At 35.1% G+C, this 26,588-nt stretch overlaps 3 protein-coding genes across 4 annotated transcripts; all 3 read right to left on the bottom strand.

Annotated features, from left to right (window-relative positions):
* Positions 1-9,112: 9,112 nt before the first annotated feature.
* Positions 9,113-11,216, bottom strand: LOC136205377 (pentatricopeptide repeat-containing protein At1g63330-like). Its single transcript, XM_065995936.1, has 2 exons — positions 11,056-11,216; positions 9,113-10,976 (listed from the first exon to the last, which is right to left on the bottom strand). The coding sequence occupies exon 2, from the start codon at positions 10,967-10,969 to the stop codon at positions 9,239-9,241; it is 1,731 nt and encodes a 576-aa protein (XP_065852008.1). The 5' UTR covers positions 10,970-10,976; positions 11,056-11,216; the 3' UTR covers positions 9,113-9,238.
* Positions 11,217-13,072: 1,856 nt separating this feature from the next.
* Positions 13,073-15,237, bottom strand: LOC136205306 (pentatricopeptide repeat-containing protein At1g63150-like). Its single transcript, XM_065995840.1, has 2 exons — positions 13,727-15,237; positions 13,073-13,564 (listed from the first exon to the last, which is right to left on the bottom strand). The coding sequence occupies exons 1-2, from the start codon at positions 15,061-15,063 to the stop codon at positions 13,327-13,329; spliced, it is 1,575 nt and encodes a 524-aa protein (XP_065851912.1). The 5' UTR covers positions 15,064-15,237; the 3' UTR covers positions 13,073-13,326.
* Positions 15,238-19,869: 4,632 nt separating this feature from the next.
* LOC136205555 (pentatricopeptide repeat-containing protein At3g22470, mitochondrial-like) lies at positions 19,870-23,531 on the bottom strand. Of its 2 annotated transcripts, XM_065996200.1 has the most exons (4): positions 21,716-23,531; positions 20,735-20,985; positions 20,464-20,578; positions 19,870-20,263 (listed from the first exon to the last, which is right to left on the bottom strand). In XM_065996200.1, exon 1 carries the CDS (start codon positions 22,412-22,414, stop codon positions 21,764-21,766), a length of 651 nt encoding a protein of 216 aa, XP_065852272.1. In that variant the 5' UTR covers positions 22,415-23,531; the 3' UTR covers positions 19,870-20,263; positions 20,464-20,578; positions 20,735-20,985; positions 21,716-21,763. The 2 variants fall into 2 exon arrangements, with proteins under 2 accessions (XP_065852272.1, XP_065852271.1); XM_065996199.1 differs by having other exon boundaries at positions 20,464-20,985; positions 21,716-22,419.
* Between the last annotated feature and the right edge of the window lie 3,057 nt (positions 23,532-26,588).

Genomic DNA, 26,588 nt, shown 5'->3' with positions numbered 1-26,588 from the left:
ATTAAAATCATTTTTTATTAATAATTTAACAAAAAAATAATTAATTTACGTAAAAATATACAAATATTACAGAAATTTGTAAAGGTTTTATAGATTTTCCGTAAAGTATTGTCAATTTACGTAAAGTGGTTTGGTGGATAGAATTAAAATTATTTTTTTATTAATAATTTACTAAAAATAATTAATTTACGTAAAATTATACAAATATTACAATGTAAAGGTTTTATAAATTTTTCGTAAAGTAGTGTCAATTTTCGTAAAGTGGTTTGGTGGATAGAATTAAAATTATTTTTTTATTAATAGTTTAACAAAAAATAATTAATTTACATAAAATTATACAAATGTTACGGAAATTTGTAAAGGTTTTATAGATTTTTCGTAAAGTATTGTCAAATTAGTTAAAGTGGTTTGGTGGATAGAATTAAAATTATTTTTTATTAATAATTTACCAAAAATAATTAATTGACGTAAAATTGTACAAATATTACGGAAATTTGTAAAAGTTTTATAGATTTTCCGTAAAGTAGTGTCAATTTTCGTAAAGTGGTTTGGTGGATAGAATTAAAATTATTTTCTTATTAATAATTTAACAAAAATAATTAATTTACATAAAATTATACAAATGTTACGGAAATTTGTAAAAGTTTTATAGATTTTCCGTAAAGTAGTATCAATTTCCGTAAAGTGGGTTGGTGGATAGAATTGTATTCTACATTGTGTAACTTTAATTTTTCTTTATTTAGTGGTAACCTATAATAATAATAGGTCAACTTTTAATATAATTTGTTTTATTCTAAATTTTTTTGCATCAAAGTTGGGACGCGAAGGAAGGCCGAACATCCCAGCTAGGCTGGCACCTCCAGCACAACCAACAACCCGAATATTATTAAAAAAAAAGGAAGAGTACAAAGGGAGGGAAAAGGAAAGAAAAAATGAAAAAAATGAAAGAATAAAACTACAGAACACGAATATGAGCTACATTGCAAATGTCATCAAACACGAAGCTTTGACAAAAGTGAGACGCAGAGTGCCACCAGTATATAGCCGAGATAGACTTCCCATGATTGTCCAGTCGATCCGCTGCTTGATTTCCTTCTCTATAAATGTGAGTGGCACGCCAATTCATAATCGAAAGCTTAGCTAAGCAGGATTGCCAGTCTCTCCTGATTACCCAAGGGACCTCAAACCTTCCATTGTTTATAAGCCGCACTGCATAAGCCGAGTCAGATTCAATCCAGATGCATCGCCAATTTCTTTCCCAGGCAGAATTAATGGCAAACATAATCGCTCTGAGCTCAGCGATGTGAGCAGGCGAACAACTCAAGGGGAGGGCAAAACAGCCAACCACAAACCCTCTAGAATTCCTAAAGATCCCTCCTGCTCCGGCAATTCCCGAAGAATTCGCGGCTCCATCTCTATTAACCTTGATCCAACCAGTCGGAGGCGCAATCCAGCGAACAGTAATGCACTCAGGCTCATTTAACGCTCGAGCTACATTCTCAGAATTGACGCTCCTTTCCCTGATATAGATCATGAGCTTGTACCTGAGATTTTGGATTGAAGGGAGCTCTGAGTCAAATATAGCTCTGTTACGCGTCGTCCAGATAAACCAGACGCAGGTGATCACTGCGGAAATCCACATTTTCCTTCTACATCTCCTAACTCTCAGTAGTCGTAAGACGTTGAAGAAATCAGCGAAAGAGTCAGTAAAGCCGCAGCCCATACTGAACTCGTTAAAGACCAGAGACCACAGCTCTCTTGTAATTGCGCAGCTGATAAAAAGATGAGCGAACGATTCTTCTCCCTTCTTGCAGAGAGCACACCTTTGCGCCAGATGAATACCATGTTTCTGAAGCAGCTGTTGAGTTGCTAGCTTCCCATGAATCAGTTTCCAACAAGTCGCAGATCTACGAGGCGGAGTGAACGAATTCCATACGAAATTACTCTAGCCAACCTGGTCTCCCATAGAATGACTTTCATAGAACGCTTTTGCCATAAGCCTGCCAGATTCTGCTAGACTCCAGATGCAAGAGTCAGACTCTGTCATAACTTCAACCCGATGCACCGCCGCCTGAACGTCCTCATGCAGAGAATGCAAGTTAACCCACGAGCCATTATGCCTAAAGTTGTGAATAGGCTCAAACAGATTGACTCGTGCAGAAGCAGGAATATTCATTTGCTCTGCAATAATGGGCTCTACCCACCTGTCAACCCAGAAGTTGCAGATAGAGTCCTCTCCAATCCACCAGACAGTGTCAAGCTTGATTTCTTCAAAAACAGCTCGCAGGGAGGACCAAATTGAAGAGTTAGAGATGTACTTTTTGGCAATCCCAGAAACCTCTAAGAAGCGCAAACGCAGCAAATCAATGATGAAGCCTTGGCCTTGGATCAACTCCCAACACAGCTTAGCAAGAAGAGCTGAATTGAAGAGCTTATAATCCTTGATTCCCAAACCTCCGATCTTTATTGGCAGGCAGCAGGTTTGCCAAGAGACCGTTATCATTTTCTTACAATCTTTGTCACCAGTCCAGAGGAAGTTTCGGATAGCTCTGTTAATCTTTGAAAGCAGAGCCGCAGGCCAACGATATATGAGGAAAGAGTGCACAAGGGCTTCGGTCAGTGATGATTTGATAAGGGTGAGTCTCCCAGCAAAAGATAGCGTATGTCCATGCCAAAGACTGAACATGCTAAGGAATTTATCCACCATTAGATTCAGAAAGCGAGCTCTAGGTGTTCCCTGGAACAACGGAATACCCAAATATATGAGAGGGAGAGCAGCCTGAGCAATATTCAAAATCCCAGCCAGCCGATTTCTGCGCAAATTATTGATAGAATTACCAAAGAGAGCCTGTGACTTAGCCCAATTGACAGCCTGACCAGAATACTCTTCATACAAGCCAAAAATATCCCGAATGCATTTCATGTTTTTCGATGAAGCCTGAGCAAAAATCAACAGGTCATCCGCATAAAGAAGGTGCGAGGGAAACACGGATCTGCTCGTGTATCGCATGGGATCCAGTCTGCCTTCATTAACCATTTTCGAAATCCATCTGCTCAGAAATTCTTCAGCAAGCCCAAACAAAGTGGAGGAAAGCGGACCCCCTTGTCTAACACCACAGGAACAACCAAAGAAACCTTTAATTTCACCTCCAATCGCAATTGAAATCCTAGCAGACCTTAAGATTTCTAGGATCCAGCTTCTAAACTTTAGAGAAAACCCAAAGGCCTCAAGAACTGCCAGAAGGAAGTTCCAATCAAGGGTGTCAAAAGCCTTTTTTATATCAATTTTTAGAGCCATATTGCCTCCGAAGCATTTCTTTTTGAGCATTTTGACCCCCTCAGAGGCCGCTGCAATGCAGTGGTGAATGCTCCTGCCCGCTATAAAACCAAATTGGTTATCAGAAATTATTCTTGAAGCAATAGGAGCAAGTCTATCAGAGATAATTTTTGAAATAATCTTGTAGTTGAAGTTTCCCATAGCTACAGGCCTAAATTGCTGAATCTCATTGGCACCATCAACCTTGGGAATGAGGGCAATGATACTCGAATTCATTCCAGGGAGCATGTAACCAGAATCAAAGAAGCAGAAGACCATCTGACAAACATCATGTTTCACAATGTCCCAAAAATGCTGATAAAAGGTGCCCCCAAAACCATCCGGACCTGGCGAACTATCCCTGCTCATACCAAAAACAACTTTCCGAATCTCATCCTCAGAAGGGCGTTGGGTTAGAAGGCCATTATCAAATTCTGACACGCTGCTAGGGATAACAGAGCTGATACTTTCATAATCTGCATGACGGATGCTGCCTGTAAACAGCGATTCATAGTAATTGACCACATGCTGAGCAATGGCCTGATCATCTCTGACAAGCATGTTGTCAATCATAAGGTGATCAATTGAGGACTGCACCTTTCTGATTTTGGCGGATTTGTGAAAGAAGTTAGAATTACGATCTCCAGCTTCAAGCCATTTCTCTTTGCTTTTATCTCTTAGAAGCATCTCCTGTCTATATAACTGCAGGTCCAGGTCCTGCTGGGCTTGAAGCTCCTGAGCAAATCTGACATCACTGAGACCCTCTCTAGCAATTAAACCTTGGATATCTTCGAGCTTGGACAATGCAGCGTTAATGTTGCTATCTACCAAGCCAAACACTTCCTTGTTCCAGGTTCTAAGCTTAGGCCTGAGGGTCTTAAGCTTATGGCAAAGTAACTGGGCAGGCGGGAGAGATATGTTGCAGGTGTCCCAATGCTCAGAAACAAGTTTGTGCAGAGTGATATGCGTAGTCCACATTGAAAGAAAACGGAATCTACTCTTTCTGGGCATGCCCGAAGTGCAAGAGAGGAAGATCGGACTGTGGTCTGATTTGCTGCGAGGAAGAACTGAACATCTTAATCGATCCCAACTGTCAATGAAGCAATCATTCACCAAAGCCCTATCCAATTTACACTCAATATGATCAGCCCCCCTTCTCCCATTCGACCAAGTATATTGAAGACCAATGCTTTCAATCTCAGAAAACGCCCATTATTAATGAATTGCCTAAAATCCCGACAGCTGCCCTCAGGAGGTCCCCTGCCAGTTTTCTCATGTGCTCCTGTGATGGCATTAAAGTCACCCAGAACTAATCTTTTGTCACAATCAATCAAAGAGAGAATAGAGTCCCAAAGGTATCTTCTTATGCCAACATTATTATGACCATAAACAAAAGATATTTGAAACTCAGATTGGTTGAGACTGTACCTCAAAGAAATATGCTGATTATGATTGATAAGGATGGAGCAGCGACTTCTGCTTCCGATTTTGCAAAAAAGCCATATAGAATTGATATCATTGTGTGCAACCAGCTGCAGACCAATTGACTCCCAAAAGGTGGTATGGATATGATCAATATCAACCATAGGTTCGGCTAAGCACAGAAGATCAGGATGATTAGTTCTGCACATTGATTTGAGGGTTCTCTGAGTTCCTAGGTTTGCAATTCCTCTACAATTCCAATATAGAATGTTCATGTGTGATTGATAGCGGATTCAACCCGCCCTTTAGGACGCAGGTCAATAGATTTGCCTTTAGATTTCTTGCGGGCTGTTATCCACTCGCTGCCTTCGGCAGCAAATTCGTTCAGAGTACCTAATTCCCTGCTGCGAGATCTGAGCATATGCTTTTCCCATTCAGGGGATTCAGAAAGAGAAAAGGCCTTCTTTGGGAGGTCTATTGGAGAACGAGTAGCCATATCATCTGCGTCCAATTCAGCCCGTTCATCGTCATCCTTACTATCTCCCCAGGAGTCTCCATTCGCAGCTTCGCTTACCTCCGGTCTGTGAAGAACAAGCTGAAGTCTGTTATCAACCCCTACTGTTTCCATACCTGGCTGAAGAGAACCTTCAGCTCGTTTCAAAATGTGAACCTGCTTTTCCTGCTTATCAGCCTTCAGACCATTCTGCTTCTGAACTCTTTGCCAGTTCATACCTTTCTCTTGTTTATCCTGTCTGCTCGTCTGGGCTTGCGGCTTAGAGACAGAGGGATTTCTGCGGCAATTGATAGAGGAGTGACCAATGGCATAACAAGTGCCGCAAAGCGGGGGGAGGTTCTCATACTCTACAAAAATCCACTGCTTCTGACTATCAGTGTCAATTCTAAGCCTGTCTTGAAGTTCACCATTTAATTCAACATCAATAAGCACCCGTGCATAGTGACCGAATTCTCCATTAACCGTATTGTTATCAAATCTAAGCGGGACCCCAATCGCTCTAGCAATGTTGGCAAGAATTCTGGAATCCCAGAACTCCCAAGGTAGGTTATAAAATCTTACCCAAACCTGAGCAGATGTGGATTTATGAAGGTCCGGGTTGAAGCCTGGAGACCAAGGCGAGAAGCGGATGATGCCAGGTTTGAGAGAAATCGTACCTTGACTCCAAATAGACTGCAGTGCCTTCTCGTCAGGCATTACAATTTGATAAAAACCCTTACCAAGGGAGATTAATTTCCAGTCGAAAGACCTCTTCCATATCTGATTCAGCTTATATTTAAGCTCAGTATGCTTCCATGGCTTCTCACCTTTGCTGAGAGACACCCGACCAATGACTGAATGTTGAACAGCTTTGATTCTCTCCTCATAAAGCAATTGAGGAATTCTGACCGCCCTAAAGCCCCCCTCTTCGGAGATGAGCGGTGTAGCCGGGTTGAGAGGTGCCGAATCAGTTGGCGGCGCAGGGATCACGGTTGAGGGAGAAGATTGTTTGAGGATGTCGGCAAAAGAGGATTTAGGAGATGCCCGTGAAGAGCTTGCAGCAGAAAATTTATTGAAGGAGGCTTTATCAAACAGATGTGCAATGGCGAAGGGTGCCAAGTCGCCGGAGACCGGCAGGAGGGGAGACATGACGAGAATTAGGTTAATCGCCCCCAAACCTCATCGTCCTCTTTCAAAAAACTTTTTTAAATATCTTTTCTTTTATTCTAAATTAATTTGACACATGTCGTAATACTATTCGTTATTGAAACAAAATAAGATTACTTTGTTTTTAAAGGATGTAACCATAGCGGACAGCTAAAAGAGCGATGTAACGCTTCCTTTTTGTCAACCTTATAAAGAGTATATTTTTATTTAATTATATGCCCTTGCTAGCCTTTTACATTCTAGTTGAGTTGAGGTAGGCATTTTATTGCAAATTTGAGCCATAAAAGCAATAAAAATTGATCATCATGACCCTAAATGAAAAAATGTTCCCTATTCATTTAAAAAGGTTTAATATATTATTATCCCTTCTACCAAAAAAAAATATATTATTACCTCCTAACTTGTCCAAAAAGCTTGATTGACTCTCTAAACTTTCAAAGTGTTCCGATAGCCCACTGAATTTGCATAAAATATTCAGCTAGCTCCCTGAACTTACGTAAAAAGTAATCAATTGATCACTCGGTTGTAAAAAAAATAAGTTAAATGCAGAAAGTGTATTGCACGCGTTTAAAAAAAAAGTAAAACAATCAAGATCAGGGTATTGCGGTTGTAATATTAGAGAATACAAGGTTTATAGTTGAGCAAGTAATAACTTCATTTTTAATCTATTCTTAAATTATGTAATAACATTCTAGACACGTGGAATATTTTAACTTGATTTTTGATATAATAAATATAATAACAATAATTTAAGTAGATATTATATAATAATAATAATAATAATAATAAAAAAATGAGTCCTTTAAGACTCTTAAATCATTAGACTTTATTGCTAACTTGTTGCTTCTCTCGACAATATAATTAAAGTTAGTATAAGGTAAATGTGTTCATGAGCTTGGACTTCCCAATCCATTCTTATATTAGCTAATTTTTTGTTGAACGTACTGAAATTAGAAATTATTTTCGTTACTCTGGTTTAGGGATATAAATATAGTGCGGTTAACACTTATTTGAGCCCGACCCAACTAAACTCATAAACAAATTGATAAAATTTGGCCCTTTAACTTATTTGTCCATAATAAGGTATTAAATTTGGTCCTTAAACCCGTAATGACACATACTAATCAAATACTCATAGGTGTAGATATTGGATTAACATAACAAAAAATGTGAACTAAATTAATCACGTAAAATTCATTTTGAGTCAAATTGATTATACAAGACAAGTTATCCGTTACAGTTAATTTGCATTGGTGCTGATAATATAAATAGGTCCAAAAGGTTACATATAGAAGTGAAATTTACATTTGGTTTTTGCTTTGAGCCTAGGTTTCGAGTTCATCGAGATGGAAAACGTCTCCTTACAGCTCATCCGATTGCTGAACTGAAGATCAAAGACGCAGAATTGTGATAACCTGGGAATTAATATGCAGAAGTGTGGGATCTAATTTCACATAATTGGTCTTTACTTCGACTAGGTGTGTAGAGAAGTCAATGCATTGAGTGCAGAACCAGAGAAAAGAACAACAACCCTTCAAATAGAACCGAATTTGAATTAAGAACATTAGAGGAAGCTATGATAAAACTTATCATGAACGTTATCACATCATGAATCTCTGCTGATATTCTGTGCATTACTTTGCTCAGTTATACATTAACTACAACCAAAACAAATTCTCTCTCTTGGATTCATACCATACAGATTGGTCTCTGGTAGAAACAAGACCACAAGTTCTACCGTGGATAAGATACAATGGACCCGACAAACAAAAAAGAAAAAAGAAAAACTAATATAAAACTTAAGAGGTTACAATCAGTTATGCTAACTAATCAATGTTACCATCCAAAGTATGTGATTGAGTTACGGGTCTTCTCGTGACATTCTAATATCAAACAAGCCCGTGTTACGATTTCCTGCCCTTAGAACCCACATTTACTGTTTAATTGAGGCCCATTAAGAGAGAACCTCTAATCTCTGGAATTACCCAATAGGAACTCAAAACTGTTGTTCCTTTCAATTTCATTGTATAAACAATCATTACACAAGCTATGACTGTCCCGCAGCTATTATGGACAAGCCAACAGAATCATTCAAGCCACACACGATACACTTCTGTTATGAAGATGAGATAATATTGGAACATCATATGTCTATGATCTTCCGCCAATTGCACTACAAGTATATAACCACACTTCAATTAAGTTTTGAGTGATACAACTCATAAGAATAAGTGAGTGCAAAGAATAAGTGATACAACTCATAAGAATAAGTGAGTGCAAAGAATAAGTGATACAACTCATAAGAATAAGTGAGTGCAAAGAATAAGTGATACAACTCATTCAATCTAGAATCTAGATGTCGAGTAAACCCGAGCACATTATTGCTCTGTGTCAAAGAATGTTCATCAAGGAAGAAGAACATGTTGTATTAGATGGAAAACATAAAAGAGAGCAGATGGTTCTGGTTCATGTATTAGAGGATTTACTCTCTTTTATGCTTGACATAATGTTCCAGTTCCTTAGAGAATTATTGGTTTACATGCTATTATGGACACCCACAGATAATACTAGATTTGTTTGATTTTTTATACAATTATATGACATCAAAATAAGACACAACAACAATAGGTACGGTATGACTGATCAGTTTAGACAGAAGCAAGAATCTGCAACATTCAAATGAATAAATTTTATAACAAAACCTAAATAGTCCATTAACAATCAAAGGCATATTCATCATAGGAACAGCAGCAAAGTTGAAATAACAGAAACGAATTGCACCTTTGATTCACTATAGCAGCAACAGAAAAACAATCCTTTAGAATGGATTTACAAACTTTTCAGAATGATATCCTTCTTGCACAAAAATCCACTACCAAAGCTACTGTGGTGTTATCAACAACAAAGCCTTGTTGACGCATTTCATGAATGAGCTCTATCCCCTTGGAAAAACTCTTACGCCGTAGAAATCCATGAATAATCACATTGTAAGAGATATTATCCGGTGAGCAGCAATTTTCTTTCATTTTCTTGAACACATTATATGCTTCATCTAGTAGACCTTCTTTGCAAAGTCCATTAATCATTATATTATATGTTTGCACATTAGGTTGCAACCCTCCAACAGAAAGCATAGAAAATAATTTTTTCGCATCTTTGAACCTTCCAGCTTTGCACATCCCATCTATTAGAATATTACATATACATATGTTAGGCTTCAAATTTCTCGTCTTCATTTGATGAAGTAGGCTTAAGACAACATCAAAATTTTTAAGTTCACAAAAGCCTTGTAACAAAGTTGAGTATCCTACTATATCCGGAAGATAACCACGAGCACACAAGTCTTTGAAAAACTTCATAGCTTCCCCAAGACTTCTTGTATAGCATAAGCCACGTATAAGAGCATTATAAGTATAGTTGTCAGGAGTTAAACCTCTACAAAGCATTTCATCAAGAAGTTGTTCTGCCTCATCCATCATTCTCCATTTACAATACCAATGGATCAATATGTTATAAGTTCGAACATTAGGATTACAACCCTTTCTCGTCATCACATTCAAAACATTCCTAGCTTGATGCATTTGCCTATCTAAACAACATCCATCTATCAATGAATTGTAAGTAATAACGTCGGGCTCCATACCCCTCTGAATGATTGTTCCAACCACAGACCGGGCCTTATCCACCATTCCTTCTTTACCAAATTCATCAACCAAGATACTGAAAGTAATTATACTTGGTGCTATGTTTTGATCCAACATTTCATTGAACAACATAGAAGCTTTCCCCCACTGATCCGAATAGCATAAACATTGAATTAAAGAACTGTAGGTAACAACATCTGGTAAAATTCCTTCACTTCTAATCTTTGAGAATAGGTGAAATGCTTCCTTAAGGAGACCATACTTGCAAAGGCTATCAATTACACAACTGTATGTGATCACATTAGGCTCACAACCTCTCTCAACCATTTTCTCAACCAAACCAAATGCCACATTAAATTTTCCCATTTTAGATAGACAATCGACAATTACACTATATGTATGTGCATTAGGTTGATATCCTAAAGCAACTATTTTGTCAAAACAATTTACTGCTTCAACAAGGTTACCCTGTTTACATAACCCATTAATCAAAGTAGTAAAGGTCACGATGTCAGGCTCCAAACCAAGTTTGAACATCTTCCCCAAAACAGAAAACCCGAAATCAACACGGTGTAAATGACAGAAGCAATTAATGACGATGGAAGCAGTATAATTATCAGGATAAATTCCAACAAACTCCATCTGGTTGGAGAAAGAAAGGACAGTCTGAAAATGTTTCAGTTTAACTAATGCAGATAATAATTTGGTGAATTGAATAAGAGAAGGGGGTGGATTCATACGAAGCATATGATTGAAGGAAGAAATGAGATGATGGAAGGTTTTAATTGGGTTTGCAGTTGGAGAGGTAGAATAAGGAGTATGATGAAGAGAAAATGAATTAGCAGAAAAAGGCATTACCTGATGAAGATGAAGATGAGATGAAAACGCAGAGAGAAGGCGTATGCAGCTGCTGCTTCTTCTTAGCATCGTGGATCTAAGGTTAGGGTTTAGGAAATTGAAATTGAAAGAAAGAGCAGGGAAATCAAATCAAATCAAATGAGGGAGAAGAGAACCTTTAATTAAAGTGCTGATTGATACTTGTTCCAGAACATCTGTAGAAATGGTATGGCTTAAAGAAAGATTTGAAATCAAGCAAGTTCTAGATGGAGAGATTGGGATAGAAATGGTATGTTCATCGATATGGACACAAACTAAACTTAAAATTGCTACTTCACTGATAAGTTTATCAGTAAATTGACATTTAACCCATAAAGTAGTCTTAACTTGAGAATCGGATTCGACAACAACGTTTTGCCAGTTATTACCTTTAATCCAACATAGTACTTCACGAACAGAAATTACTTCAACGGTCTCTTTGTCTCTAGCAGTTAAGGAATAAATAATGTATTATTAATGTATGAGGAGTAACTAGTGTGTTAGCTAAAAATATAGAAACTATAAATTATTTATCTCAGACATTTTACAAACTAACAGAATAACTAATCACAATTTTACTAATAATCAATCAATTAATAATAAACAGTTAACAGCAGCGGCAAACAGCTAACTGTAACAGCAAACAATACATTACAAAACTATTTTTGCATCATGCAGATCATATAAAAAAAAGGAAACAAATGCAATGGCTTGATCATTAGGGACGGCTTGCAAAGGAGAAAAGATATTTGTGGTAGTTAAATGGTTTTCTTTTTCAGGCTAGGTAGAGATTTGAAATATAATATATGTTTTATTGGCATTGTTCTAAAAATCGGTCTAGGCGAAGAATAAAATTTATAAAAATGTCAAAATACAAATCCAATTAATTCTCTAAAGCTCTATTTATCCGATTAGCGTTCAACCTTATTAGGTGACAAAGAACATGGTTTAGGTGTTTCTCTACCAACAATGCTGAGGACATGAACAGTGCTACAATGTTGTTTGAAACACTTCCACAAAATAAGCATTTGCTATATTCCATTTAAAATATTATTAAAAGAAAAAAAGAAGTAAAAAGAAAAATCAATTGGTTTAAAAGTTTGTACATATAAATATGATTTACGATTTATTTACAAAACATAATATTTTAAATTATACTCCTAAATTCTGATGATAATCAATATCATTTTTATTTTAAAAAAAAATATTTACATGATTTTGTGGAGTAGTGATGTGGTTTGAAGAGGGAATATCCATATTATATTTATTTGTGTCAAAATCTCATTACTAATTACATTTACTTTATAATTGTCACCACTAAACAAAATATAAGAATTTATACGTAAAGTAAAATTATTGAGTAATAGAGTGGGTAAAGTAAAAAATGAAGGTGAGCAATATAGACTAATGGATTTTGATAATTAATTTCATGATAATTTAGACTAATGGATTTTGATAATTAGTTTCATGATAATTTTTGTCTTTCAAAAAATAAGCCGCGACGGAAATTTTTGGCTCGTTCAAGGAACTAAGCCCCATTTTTAGATTCACTTGACTGCTCTCCAAGTTCACAATCTGAAAATATAGATATTATTAACCATATAATCAGAATATCCCTGGTCATTATCAATTAGGCCATAAACTCCATATCTCCGTCCCTTCTTCGACGAACTTCCAACAACCTTATTTTCAGCAACTTTACTGCTTCTGATAGCCCAAGAAAACCAAGCACATTTGAGGAAACCAATGCTTCTGGCAAGCATTTCCATGAATGATGAAAGCAATCTTCATCTAATCACACACATAAAAACAAACTATATCTTTTTTAAGAATGCACGCGTGAGATAATATTGGAACATGAGTTACCTATAAAGTTCAACTAAGTTCCACTTATCCACAATATGTAAAATTATGACAACTCCTTCAATCTCCAATTAGATCATACTTAGATCAATATAGACAGAGCAGATGGTTCTGGTTCATGTATTAGAGGATTTACTGTCTCCTCTTTTATGCTTCACATAAATAATCATTACCATAACTTCCCTTCAGCTGTCAAGAACAAGCCAGCAGAATTCATTCAAGCCACACACAAAAACAAAAACACAATATTCATTTGCAAATGATACAACTGAGATATCTATGATCTTCTGCTAGTATGTAACTGCACATCTAGTGCTATTATGCTCAATAATAATAGAAATTACTTCAACAGTACATGTAGTATACTTTCCACATATGTCATAAACTTCAACAAGCCATCAAATTACATTCACAACGTATGGTATACAATTTCAATCAACTAATTCAATAATTCAAACACATCCTAACATGTCAAATATGATTTTGTTTTTTTTTACCAATGCAGCTCTTCTAATCTTTTAACCTTGAAATCCTTTAGGATGGATTTACAAATTTTCCAGAATGATATGTTTCTTGCATGACAGATCCACTACCAAAGCTAGTGTGGTGTTATCTCCAGAAAAGCCTTGTTCTCGCATTTCACGTATGAGCTCTATCCCCATGGACAAATTCTTGTGCCGTAGAAACCCATGAATAATCACGTTGTAAGAGGCACTATTTGGCAAACATCTATTTTCCTTCATTCTCGTGAACACATTATATGCTTCACTTAGTAATCCTTCTCTACAAAGTCCACCAATTATTATATTATAAATTGTAACATCGGGTTGCAACCCTTCAACATAAAGCAGAGTAAATAATTTCTTTGCATCTTTGAACCTCCCAGCTTTGAACATCCGATCCATTAGAATACCATATACAAATAGGTTAGGCTTCAACTTGTACCTTTTCATTTCATGTAGTAGGTCTACGGCAACATCAAAAAATTTAAGTTTACAAAAGCCGTGTAACAAAGTTGAGTATCCTACTATATCTGGAAGATAACCACGAGCACACAAGCCTTTAAAAAACTTCATAGCTTCCCAGGGACTTCTTGTATAGCATAAGCCACCTATAAGAGCATTGTAAGTATAGTTGTCAGGAGTTAAACCTCTACAAAGCATTTCAACAAGAAGTTGTTCTGCCTCATCCACCATTCTCCATTTACAATACCAATGAATCAATATGCTATAAGTTCGAACATTAGGATTACAACCCTTTCGGATCATCACATTAAACACATTCCTAGCTTGATTCATTTGCCTATCCAGACAACATCCATCAATCAACGAGTTGTAAGTAATAACATTAGGCTCCATACCCCTATGAATGATTGTTCCAACCACAGACCGAGCCTTATCCACCATTCCTTCTTTACCAAATTCATCAACCAAGATGTTGAAAGTAATTATAGTTGGTGCTATATTCAGATCCATCATTTCATTGAACAACTTAGAAGCTTTACTCCACTGATCCGAATAGCATAAACATTGAATTAAAGAATTGTAGGTAACAACATTTGGTAAAATTCCTTCACTTTTAATCTTTGAGAACAGGTGAAATGCTTCCTTAAGGAGATCATACTTGCAAAGACTATCAATTATAGAATGGTATGTCACCACATCAGGCTCACAACCTCTCTCAACCATTTTCTCAAGCAAACCAAATACCACATTGAATTTTCCCATTTTAGATAGACAATCAACAATCACATTGTATGTATGTGTATAAGGTTGATATCCTATTGAAACTATATTGTCAAAACAATTTATTGCTTCCACAAGATTGCCCTGTTTACATAACCCATTAATCAAAGTAGTAAAGGTTATGATGTTAGGCTCCAATCCAAGTTTATACATTTTCCCCAAAACAGAGAACCCAAAATCGACTCTGTCTAAATGGCAGAAGCAATTAACCACAATAGAAGCAGTATAATTATCAAGAGAAATTCCCACAAACTCCATTTGGTTGGAGAAAGAAAGGACAGTCTGAAAATGTTTCATTTTAACTAATGCAGATAACAATTTGGTGAAGTGAATAACAGAAGGAGGTGGATTCATACGAAGCATATGATTGAAGGAAGAAATGAGATGATGAAAGGTTTTTGTTGGAGAGGTGGAATAAGGAGTATGAAGAAGAGAAAATGAATTAGCAGAAAAAGGCATTACCTGATGAAGATGAAGATGAAGAAGCGATGAAAACGCAGAGAGAAGGCGTATGCTGCTGCAGCTTCTTCTTAGCATCGTGGATCTAAGGTTAGGGTTTAGGAAATTGAAAGCGAATGAAAGAGCACGGAAATCAAATCAAATCAAATTAAACTGCTGATACTTGTTCCAGATCTATGGACACAAACTCTAGATAGATGTGAAATCAATCAAGCTCTAGATAGAGAGATTGGGATAGAAATTGCAAGTTCATCGATATGGACACAAACTTCTGAAAACATCCTTAAAGATTGCTACTTTAGTGACATTTAACCCATAAAGTAGTCTTAATATCTAATTATGCCTATAAAGTTAGCATATATTAACCGTCTAGTCCAATGTTTTAAAGCTGACAATATTATCATGTAAATTTAAAATAGAGATAAAACGAATACATTTAAGTGAGGTGCGGATTTAGCTATAACCGTCTAGTTCAATTTAACTACAACATTTTAAGTAAGGTGCAGATTTAGCTATAATGTATGAAATGATGCAAATAGAACTCTCACGTTTTCAAATAAAGTAAATTTTAATTATGCGCTATCAAAAATTTAAAAAAATTGGGTTGACTGTTATTTAACTGTCATATCAGACATTCTTAATAAGTTTGTCGATAAATTGAAGCAGTTTTTTTACATTTTTATTGGTTTTTTATAACTATATTAATAATACAATAACTTTTTTAGATAATTTGATAAAAAAATTGTGATTAATTTATATATAGCAGATTTAGTTTTTAGCATTTGAACATAATTTTATAATTTTATTAGTAATTTACTAAATATCTTAGGCATAATTGATATTTAAAAGGTTTAAATGACCGTTAAATACCAACCAAATCAGTTTTTTCTTATTTTCAATAATATGAGGTTAAATTGATTTTGGTTGAAAATATTAAAGTTAAATTTACATAATTTCATAGTTAAAATTACACTTCCCTTAACTTTGGTCTTTATCATTTTAAAATAATTAGTTATGTGCTTATTTGGATCCATTTTATGGACCAATTTTTTCTCTTAAATTTGTTCTCTAACCATCAAAAAAAAGAGTCGAAGTTCCGACAAACCCTCTCTGATGTCTAAGTTAGGCAAGTACTTGAGGTACAAAGTTAACTTGAAAGCAGTTAAACAAAGAGAGAATATTCAAGATTACGTACTTTTATCCTTAATCTCAAACTATTTAGAGATTATTTGGTTGCATATAGTTTGTATACTTTAACACGTGGCAAGGTCTGATTGGGTTCCTTTTAACAAAAGTGTCATTTTATGTCTCACATATCGTCTAAATTAATGTGTTTTCAAACAGAGACTTTTACACTACACCTACACGTCATGTGTGAGCTCAAATGTCGTTTGGGTTTGTGTGAGCAAATGTGTATAAAACTCACATAACTCACGTGACATGTAAAAATCATATAATTTTTTTAATATAATGTTCAAATACAACAGGTATGGCGTGTGACTAAGCCAACATAGATAATAATTAAGGACTTTTTACATTAATATCATAATAAGACTATAAAATTATAACTAAATCATATTATCAAACTTAATTCTCAATATATCATTATTTTTATATATAATCAATAAAATATACTTTTACACCTTAATTTAAAAATTCTAAACCTCAATTTATAAATTCTAAACTCTAGAGAATATATCCTAGACCTCTTATTTATAAACTTTAATATTTAAAATAATAATTTCAATAGTTTGACATAATTCAAATTTATGAATTATATATAATTTGCAAAAGTGAATTTGGATGTAACTTTTCCTAATAATTATTTATGGGAATAATTTTTGATAATTAAGATTTTAATAATTATTGTATTGTCATTTAAAAAAATAGAAAAACTTTGGATCGAAGTTTCTCTAAATAAGAGGCCTTATACATGCTCATCCTAGAGCCTCCCCTGCTTCAACTATTACTTCCTTACATAGTTGTTAGAATTGTACGAGTCGTGAGTCGACTCGTACGATTCGATTCGGTTTGAGAATTCGAGTCATGTCTATAGTACGACTCGAAAGCTTCATGAATCGACCGAGTCACCACTAATTCAGTCGATTCACTGAGTCACCTGATTCGGTTGCTTCAAGCCACCATTTAAAAAAATAAATTTTTAACAACTAAAAAATGCTAAGCAGAAAAAGTTTAGAAAAAGATTATTCATTTTACAAAAACAAAAAAACGTACAGAAGTTATGAAATATAAATAGTTTCAATTAGATGACTCTTCACTTTACAAATTCCAAAATCTTCCTTCTTCTTTTCTATTTATTTATTATTGTCTTATTCTTCTCTCTATTCTTTCTGTTTTCTATGTTTTGTCTGTCTCTATTTTCTTTTATAACTTGATATAATTTCTATTTAGATATTAAAATTGCATTTTTGGACTAATATTTAAAGTTAAATATGGTTAATATTTTATTTTTTTATAGCATTTTGAATTTGATCTAAATCTTACGATTCGATTCACGCGTCCCGATTCACAAAATGAGATTTCGAGTCACGAGTCGAATTTCGATTTAACAACTACACTTCCTCAAGGCAATGTCCTCTTTTCTATTATTCACAGTGGGAGTTATTTGACTATTAGTTAGGCTATGTTCTTTATTGCTGAAAAAAACTGAATTGAACTGAACTGAATGCTACTGAACTGAACTGAACTGAATTGAATTGAACTGAACTGAATCCTATTGAATACTGAACTGAACTGAACTGAATTTAACTGAATGCTACTGAACTTAACTGAATGCTACTGAACTTTACTGAATGCTACCGAACTTAACCGAACTTAACAATAATGATCATATTAGACTTTAAAATAATTTTAATGATAATATTGGACATTAATAAGCTTATAATAATAATGGTTCTAATAATAATAATAATAATAATAATAATAATAATAATAATAATAATAATAATATCAATAATAAATAAATATATTATTAAAGATAAAACTAAATTGAATATCAAATAAAAGCTCGGCTTGATAAGATAATGACTCGATAAAAACCTATGAAATTAAATAAAAATGAGTCTAATTTAAATTAAAAATACAAATTACATACAAACACAAATTTACATATAATTTAAAACCTATGAAATTAAATACCAATTTTCATAAGAATACAAACTCTTAACTTTTTATTTCAATTAAGGGTTAAGGTGCAAAAATACCCCTAATGTTTTGGATCAGGAATAATTTTACCTCTAACATCTAAAATGGTGTAATTTTATCCCTAACATTGATAAATTGGGTAAATTTGAGAAATAATTCATAACATTGATGCAATTCCTAATTTTCAAATATGGATACATACTTTAATTTTATTTTTTTTATTAAACGATATATACTTTAATAAACTATCATTTCTTGATTTTTATTTAATTTATAGATAATGATAACCTATAAATAATAATAATAATAATAATAAATTATGGTAAATTATAGATAAATAATAATAATGATAATAAATTATATATAAATAATTATAATTATAATAAATAATAATAAATTACTGAATGTTGAAACTGAATGCTGAACTGAACTGAACTGGTCGCTACTAAACTGAACTGATTGTTACTGAAATTAAGTAATAAAGAACAGAGCCTCAGTAAGCTTTCTCGCTCTTCAGGATCAGGTAAACACCACTATATGAACATCTCTAGACATGTTGTCATTATAATTTTAATATATATAAAATTATAATTATAATTTAAAATTTTCAATATATTTCAATACTTATAAACTCGATACTATTACATGAAAGTTTACTATTATAAATTTCAATTAGTAGTAATAAATTTTAAACAATTAAATGAAATGCTAAAATGAACGAAACATTAATTGGTGTCAGGATAAAGAAATGGCACGCATCACTACCATTTTTAGAATTTTATTATTAATAAAATCCTTTTCTAGTAACATATACTGGAGATTTAAAAGTCCCTCCAGTTGGTTGTTTGAGAAAAGGCTTGCTAAGCTTTGACCATTTCTAACGGTAGTGGTTTGATTTGGTTGTTACTTGTTTTTGTAGAATAACAATCAATCATTACGGAGGTTGTTATTAAATAAGTTTGTAATTTATTCTAATAACAAACAGTAAATACCCACCTAAAATCTAAATTTTAAGTGTTTACATGTCACAGAGGGTCAGATCTGGTGTGTGGCTTAGGCACTCAGCGTTACACCCCTCTCTAACAATACAGATTTGCTTCTAAAAAAGTGGTAAAATTATGTTTTAGTCGGCAGAAAATTACAAGTTCGGTCCCTATTTGTAGTTAACACTTTTTTTTGACCCCACATAATTTTAAATAACAATTTTCTTCTAATGGTATGTTACTAAACCTTGTTATTAAGGTCTTTACGGTCACAATGGTTGTTACCAACCAACCATTGTGGATGCTCTAAGTTGCAATACATTCTAAGTTGCAATACATATAGCTAAACATCATATTCTTACTCTGAAATATATGTTATGAGTCTAACCTGACCTGCTCAGTAAAATAAGGTTCGGGTAAACTATATGTCTAACAAGTTGGGCATGACAAATAAGAGTTGATTTTTTATAAGAAACTTAATTAATCCATCAAAGAAACAGCAACACAAGAATTAAAAGAAAACAATCAAAGACATAGGAGCACCAGAAATTAAATCATAATAGAAATTATGGCAACACAGTCCATTATTAAAGTTATATATTGCAGCCCCCAAAACCATCTTCTCTGATATCACAATCTTCATTTTCATTTTTTGACATTATTAAAGACCTTCACCCGTAATGACACATAGTAATCATATACCCTCAGATGTAGATATTGGATTAACATAACAAAAAATGTGAACTAAATTAATCACATAAAATTCAGTTTGAGTCAAATTGATTGTGCAAAGACAAGTTATCAGTTAAAGTTAATCTGCAGTGGTGCTGCTACTGATAATATAAAGAGGTCCAAAAGGTTACATATAGAAATGAAATTTACATTTGGTTTTTGCTTTGAGCCGAGGATTAGAGTTCGTTAAGACAGAAAGTGTATCCTTACAGCTCATCCGATTGCTGAACTGAAGATCGAAGAGTGTTGGATATGCAGAATTGTGATAATCTAGATTCATACCATAGAGATTGGTCTCTGATAGAAACGTATCAACACGAGAACTTCTTTCCAGAATCCTCATTTCCGACAGCAACAAATTTCAAATGAAAAGGCTGATGTTGAGCTAGAGTCAGCTCCTGCAAAATACAATAACATGTTACAGATTTTTTCCCAAGTGAATGCAAAAAACTAATCTGATCCTCTACTTTTGCCAAGTGAAGAAACATAGCTATTCCATCAAATAGGCACCGCAATTGATTTTTACGACACTGCTTGGGGGAGGACGTCATACTTTTGTAGGGCCAAGGGAGGCTGCCCGAGAAACTAAGGATTGTACCTGTGGGATCGTATGATCGGTAGGAGCTGTCGTAATGTGGTGTATAAAGTCCTGCACTTGCCGCTGCAACACCGAGTCAGCTAGCCACTCTGCTTCATGCACCAGTCTGTTCCACCTGTACCAGATTTTCCACAGCGTTACAGTCCAAACCCACACCTCAATAGACGGTAAAGCATCAAGACAGCCTGCCATCCATGACTGGATATTCGACGCTAGCAGCTTATCAACCCGCAACGTTAAAGCTGCGGTTTTCCAAATATCCCTTGCCAACCTGCACATGACAATGAAGTTGCCAGATCCTTTTTTGTAATGCAGTGTCCTGGCTAGAGCTTTCAGGGACGTCAGAAGTTGTCCGTCTCATTGCCTCGGCTAGGTAATAGGCGCTCTTCACCATGAAATCCCCGGTCTTAGTCGGTCCCTAATATAAAGCATCTGCTGGTCGCCTAAAGCTCAAACGAATCTTCATAATTTCCGCAGCAGCTTGCAAACTCTTATCGTGATGATCTTCATTGGCTGTTCACCCTGCAAATGCATAATCCGATTAGGAGGGCATTTCTTTCTCATAAAAAATGTACATAATTTCCGTAACTCAGAAACAGGACAAATTAGTGAACAACACAAAGCTTAAATATCAGATGATTGAGTCAATTGGATGCAAAGTGAATAGTAGAAGAATAAATCAACTATCTGATGAATTACAATATTACTACATATCATGAGATAATATTGGAAAACTAGTTACCTATCATCTTCCACTTATCCACAATTAATATGTGAAATTATGACAACTCATTCAATCTAAAATTAGAAATTAGATGAATAAGGGAACTGAAAAATCGAATTTATGACAACAGTTAAGCCAGAGCACATTATTGCAAGAATCAGTGACACATAAAATCGAAGTATAGCACAAAATCAGCCATGCATACAGAAGACTACCTAGACTAGACTAGCTTAGCTATTCGGATACTTACTTGTGCTGACATACATAAATAAAAGAATGCATCCAAATAATCACTACTATTCACATCTAAAACGGATTGAATCGAAATAAATACGTAGGACTAATCATTTCAGACAGCAGCAAGAATGTGCATAAATTCAAATGAATTGATTTTATAAGAAACCCAATTAATCCATAAAATAAACAGCAACATAAGTATTAAAAGAAAATAATAAAAGACATATTCATCATAGGATCAACAACAAAACATAGCAGCGGAAAAGTTGAAATAAGAGAAACGAATTGCACCTTTAATTCACCATAGGAGCACCAGAATAACAATCCTTTTGGATGGATTTACAAATTTTCCAGAAGGACATCTTTCTTACATGAGAGATCTACTACCAATGCTACAGTGGTGTTATCTGCAGAAAAGCCTTGTTGACGCATTTCATGTATGAGCTCTACCCCCTTGGACAAATTCTCGTGCCGCAGAAATCCATCAATAATCACGTTATATGAGACATTATTTGGTGAGTAGCCATTTTCTTTCATTTTCCTGAACATGTTATATGCTTCATCTAATAGACCTTCTTTGCAAAGTCCACCAATCATTATATTATAAATTGTAACATCGGGTTGCAACCCTTCAACGGAAAGCATGGAAAATAATTTCTTTGCATCTTTCAACCTCCCAGCTTTGCACATACCATCCATTAGAATACCATATACAACTATGTTACGCTTCAACTTGTACCTTTTCATTTCATGTAGTAGGCCTAAGGCAACATCAAAATTCTTAATTTTACAAAAGCCGTGTAACAAAGTTGAGTATCCTACTATATCTGGAAGATAACCACGAGCACACAAGTCTTTGAAAAACTTCATAGCTTCGCCAGGACTTCTTGTATAGCATAAGCCACGTATAAGAGCATTATAAGTATAATTATCAGGAATTAAACCTCTAAGAAGCATTTCATTATAAAGTTGCTCCGCCTCATCCATCATTCTCCATTTACAATACCAATGAATCAAATACTATAAGTTCGAACATCAGGATTACAACCCTTTCTGATCATCACATTAAACACATTCCTAGCTTGATTCATTTGCCTATCCAGACAACAGCCATCTATCAACGAGCTGTAAGTAATAACATTGGGCTCCATACCCCTGTGAATGATTGTTCCAACCACAGAACGGGCCTTATCCACCATTCCTTCTTTACCAAATTCATCAACCAAGATGTTGAAGGTAATTATAGTTGGAGCTATGTTCTGATCCAACATTTCATTGAACAACATAGAAGCTTTCCCCCACTGATCCAAATAGCATAAACATTGAATTAAAGAATTGTAGGTAAAAACATCAGGTAAAATTCCTTCACTTCTAATCTTTGGGAATAGATGAAATGCTTCCTTAAGGAGACCATACTTGCAAAGACTGTCAATAATAGAATTGTATGTCACCACATTAGGCTGACAACCCCTCTCAACCATTTTCTCAAGCAAGCCAAATGCCACATTGAATTTGCCCATTTTAGATAGACAATTGACAATCACAGTATATGTATGTGCATTAGGTTGATATCCTAAGGCAACTATATTATCAAAACAGTCTACTGCTTCAACAAGGTTGCTCTGTTTACATAACCCATTAATCAAAGTAGTAAAGGTTATGATGTTAGGCTCCAAACCAAGTTTGAACATTTTCCCCAAAACAGAGAACCCAAAATCGACACGGTGTAAATGGCAGAAGCAATTAATGACAATAGAAGCAGTATAAACATTAGGTCTAATACCGACAGATTCCATCTGGTTGGAGAAAGAAAGGACAGTCTGAAAATGTTTCATTTTAACTAATGCAGATAATAATTTGTTAAATTGAATAGCAGAAGGAGGTGGATTCAAACGAAGCATGTGATTGAAGGAGGAAATGAGATGATGAAAGGTTTTTGTTGGAGGGGTGGAATAAGGAGTATGAGGAAGATAAAAAGGCATTACCTGATGAAGATGAAGATGAAGAAGAGATGAAAATGCAGAGAGAAGGCGTATGCTGCTGCAGCTTCTTCTTAGCATCGTGGATCTAAGGTTAGGGTTTAGGAAATTGAAAGTGAAATCAAGGAAGCCCTGGATAGAGAATTTGGGATAGAGAATATGGACACAAAATTGCGAAAACATCCCTTAAAATTGCTACTTGATGATAAGAGTAAATTAACATTTAACCCATATTATCATTTTACTCCAAATCAAAATTTATATATCAATTCAATTTTAAAGTTTGACAATATTTTACAAATTATTTCAAATATAACCATTTCCAATACCTAACAATTTGTCCAATTTGTGCTTAGATTTTAACCCTTAACTTACATAATTATACACATAATATAATTTTTTTTTTTTTTTTTAACAATCTGAAATTATATTTGAACATATTACACTTCTAATTTGATCAATTTTGGATTACCGTTATATTTATTTACTGAAATGGTATATAATATTTAGATGAAATTAAGTTTGACTTTTGATGATATCATAATATGTCAAATTAGTAAATAAGATTATCGAAAATTCAAATTTGATAAATTTATATGTGCGATAAGTCCAAATATAAGTTGGAAATATCAGACAACAAAAAAAGGCATATTAAGATATAAAGTTTTATATTAAACAAAAAAAAATAGCAACATAGGTAAAATTTGACCTTCAATCTATATTTAAGGATGATAACGAGTAGATTACTCCATTTATTATTGGAACTACTCATCTCGTCTCGTTTCATTATCGTAACATATATACATTCTAAATCTCACACCCGTTACATTTAATTTGTGGGTATGCACATGTATCTTACCCGTTAAGTTAAGATTTGAACTACTACCTATAAAATTAGTAAAGCTAAAATTTGAATTTTAAACCTTTAAAATCTACAAACGCACTACACCACCATTATAGTTATAATTATCATTAACCATTCAAAAGTATATAGTTATTTTACAAATTAAATAATTAAAATATTTTTTATATTTCAATAAATGTCATAAAAAAATATTTTATTTTTTCAATATTAATAAAATTTAATTAGCATTTAAACTTTAAATACATGTAAATAAAACTTAAAAATCCAATAAATTATATAACTTAAATTGAATGATAAAGTACATATCCTATTATATACTTTCATGTTTCATATTATATGTTTTTCTTGAGAGTTGCACAAAAATTAAGAATATTAAAAAAAAAAAGACTTTGATGCCTCTTAACTATTTATTTATCTGATAACTTGCCGAATTTGATTGGATGATCCTCGTTGTAATTACCTGCAAAACAAAACCGGAGACATGATTTCCGGGAAAACTCTCCGACGATCAAGTCAGTTTTATATGGAATTTAGTAGATCGATAATCGTATAGAGGATTAAAAATGCGAAGCTACCTCTCTCCTAGCTTCCTTATCTCTTTTATAAGCACCTCCAGGTAACCGCCTTCGGCGGTTACTCCTTCTGTACCACGTCCTCCACGTGGTCATATACGTGGTCCTTTATAACCGTTTCTCTGAGTGGGTGGTTTAGTGTCTTATTAGGATTTCGGGCGGTTAGCCCTTTCCTTTATTAGGAGCCCATTCAACTTGAACCGTGGGCTTAAGTTATCATGGGTTGGGCCCGTGTTTTGGATTCGGTCCAGTTGGCTTCGCGAATCATCACCGTGGGCTTAAGTTATCATGGGTTGGGCCCGTGTTTTGGATTCGGTCCAGTTGGCTTCGCGAATCATCACATGCCTTCCCCCTGGTCTGGTAAGAGCCCTTTTAGGGTCTTTTCATACGTTTAGGCAACTCTTCACATTCGTCTGGGTATTGGAAATTTGGGGGTTTTAACCAGTAGCTCTTTCGTTTTCTGTCATTTCCTCTCCAGCATCAACCCTCTTGTCTTCGTTCTTCCCTGCGTTCTTTCTCACATGTAAGTTTCTCTTTCTGTAACTCCTTCAACCATTTTTTATTTCTGTTCGTTTCCTTCACCGATATGTCGAACCCTGAACTTGATTTCACACCCTTCGACGAAAATTACAATCGCGAGGTGTCCCACGAGGTTGATGAAGTCTCAACTAGCTCTCCTAGGTCTGATTCTCATCCCGTCGAGTTTCTCCATCTGGCGAATACGACTGATGAGGGCCTAGGTTTCGACCCTAGGAAGTTGATTCCACCACCTATCCCAACTCCCCGCTTATTACCGAAGAAGGATAGGTCAGGAAGCTTAGTTTGCCGCGAGACGATTGACGACTTGCGGGAGCAGTACCCCTGGCTTCAAGGCCTGGAAACAAGCATTCCCGGGGAAAATAGAGGTCCCGGCGACTTCCCAAAGGGGTATTTTACCATATTTGTCGCCCAAATTATCTGCGGTTTCACGTATCCGCTGGCGGATGAGATTGCTTCCATCCTTTATGGTTATAGAATCGCACCTGGACAACTGCATCCCAATGGATGGGCCGACTTGACCCTGGATAAGTTTTTGGCGGATTGTCTGGAGGTCCCTCTCTCGCTCAAGATCTTCTCCAAGCTTCACCACTTCAAAAGTTCGGGGGAGTACTTTACCTTCATCCGACAGGGCGGTTACTACGGCTTTGATGAGAAGTCGAACAAAATCCGCGAGTGGGACAGGTCTTATTTCTTCATCAAGTTTAATGAAGAGAATCCGAACTTTCTTCGCTGCTGGGGTCGACCTAATGTAAAGAGTTTGAAATTTGGTTATCCGAGCAAGGAAGAATCCGCCATTATAAAATTCTTGAAGAACACTCCCCCTTTCATATGGACATATGATCAGGCATTTCATATGTTAAGGAGCCGAGTGGCGATTGCTTATCGCGAGGGAGATCATGTTGTCTATATCCCTTATCGCGTTTTCGTACAAGGTATTGTTAGCTTATTTCCTTAGTTGATGATTTCTCTTAACCCTTTGCAGGGGTGACCCTTTATCCCAACTCGCTGCAGATCGAGAGGCGAAAGCTTTGGCGAGGAGGAAAAGGCGGTCGGTGGGAACAACTTCTATTGCAGGGGTGAATTCTCCTGTGGGGGTGACTCCTTCTGTTGAGGCGACTTCCCCCACAATTGCTTCCGTTTCACTGGGCGGATGTGGAGTCTTCTCGCCCTAGGAAGAAAAATGCCTCTGTATCCTTGTCTGTTGGTGG

Source organism: Euphorbia lathyris, chromosome 9 (genome assembly GCF_963576675.1).
Source record: "Euphorbia lathyris chromosome 9, ddEupLath1.1, whole genome shotgun sequence".
NCBI lineage: Eukaryota > Viridiplantae > Streptophyta > Magnoliopsida > Malpighiales > Euphorbiaceae > Euphorbia > Euphorbia lathyris.
Note: the sequence above shows the minus strand (reverse complement) of the source record. Positions and strands in the feature narration are given on the sequence as shown.

What these genes read in the sequence shown, in the direction of transcription:
- LOC136205377 (XM_065995936.1), bottom strand. Translation starts at nt 10,969, where the DNA reads ATGCTAAGAAGAAGCAGCAGCTGCATACGCCTTCTCTCTGCGTTTTCA.
- LOC136205306 (XM_065995840.1), bottom strand. Translation starts at nt 15,063, where the DNA reads ATGCTAAGAAGAAGCTGCAGCAGCATACGCCTTCTCTCTGCGTTTTCA. An exon ending in CTACTACATGAAATGAAAAG is followed by an intron (nt 13,565 to 13,726) that starts GTACAAGTTGAA and finishes TGGACTTTGTAG; the next exon opens with AGAAGGATTACTAAGTGAAG.
- LOC136205555 (XM_065996200.1), bottom strand. Translation starts at nt 22,414, where the DNA reads ATGATGGATGAGGCGGAGCAACTTTATAATGAAATGCTTCTTAGAGGT.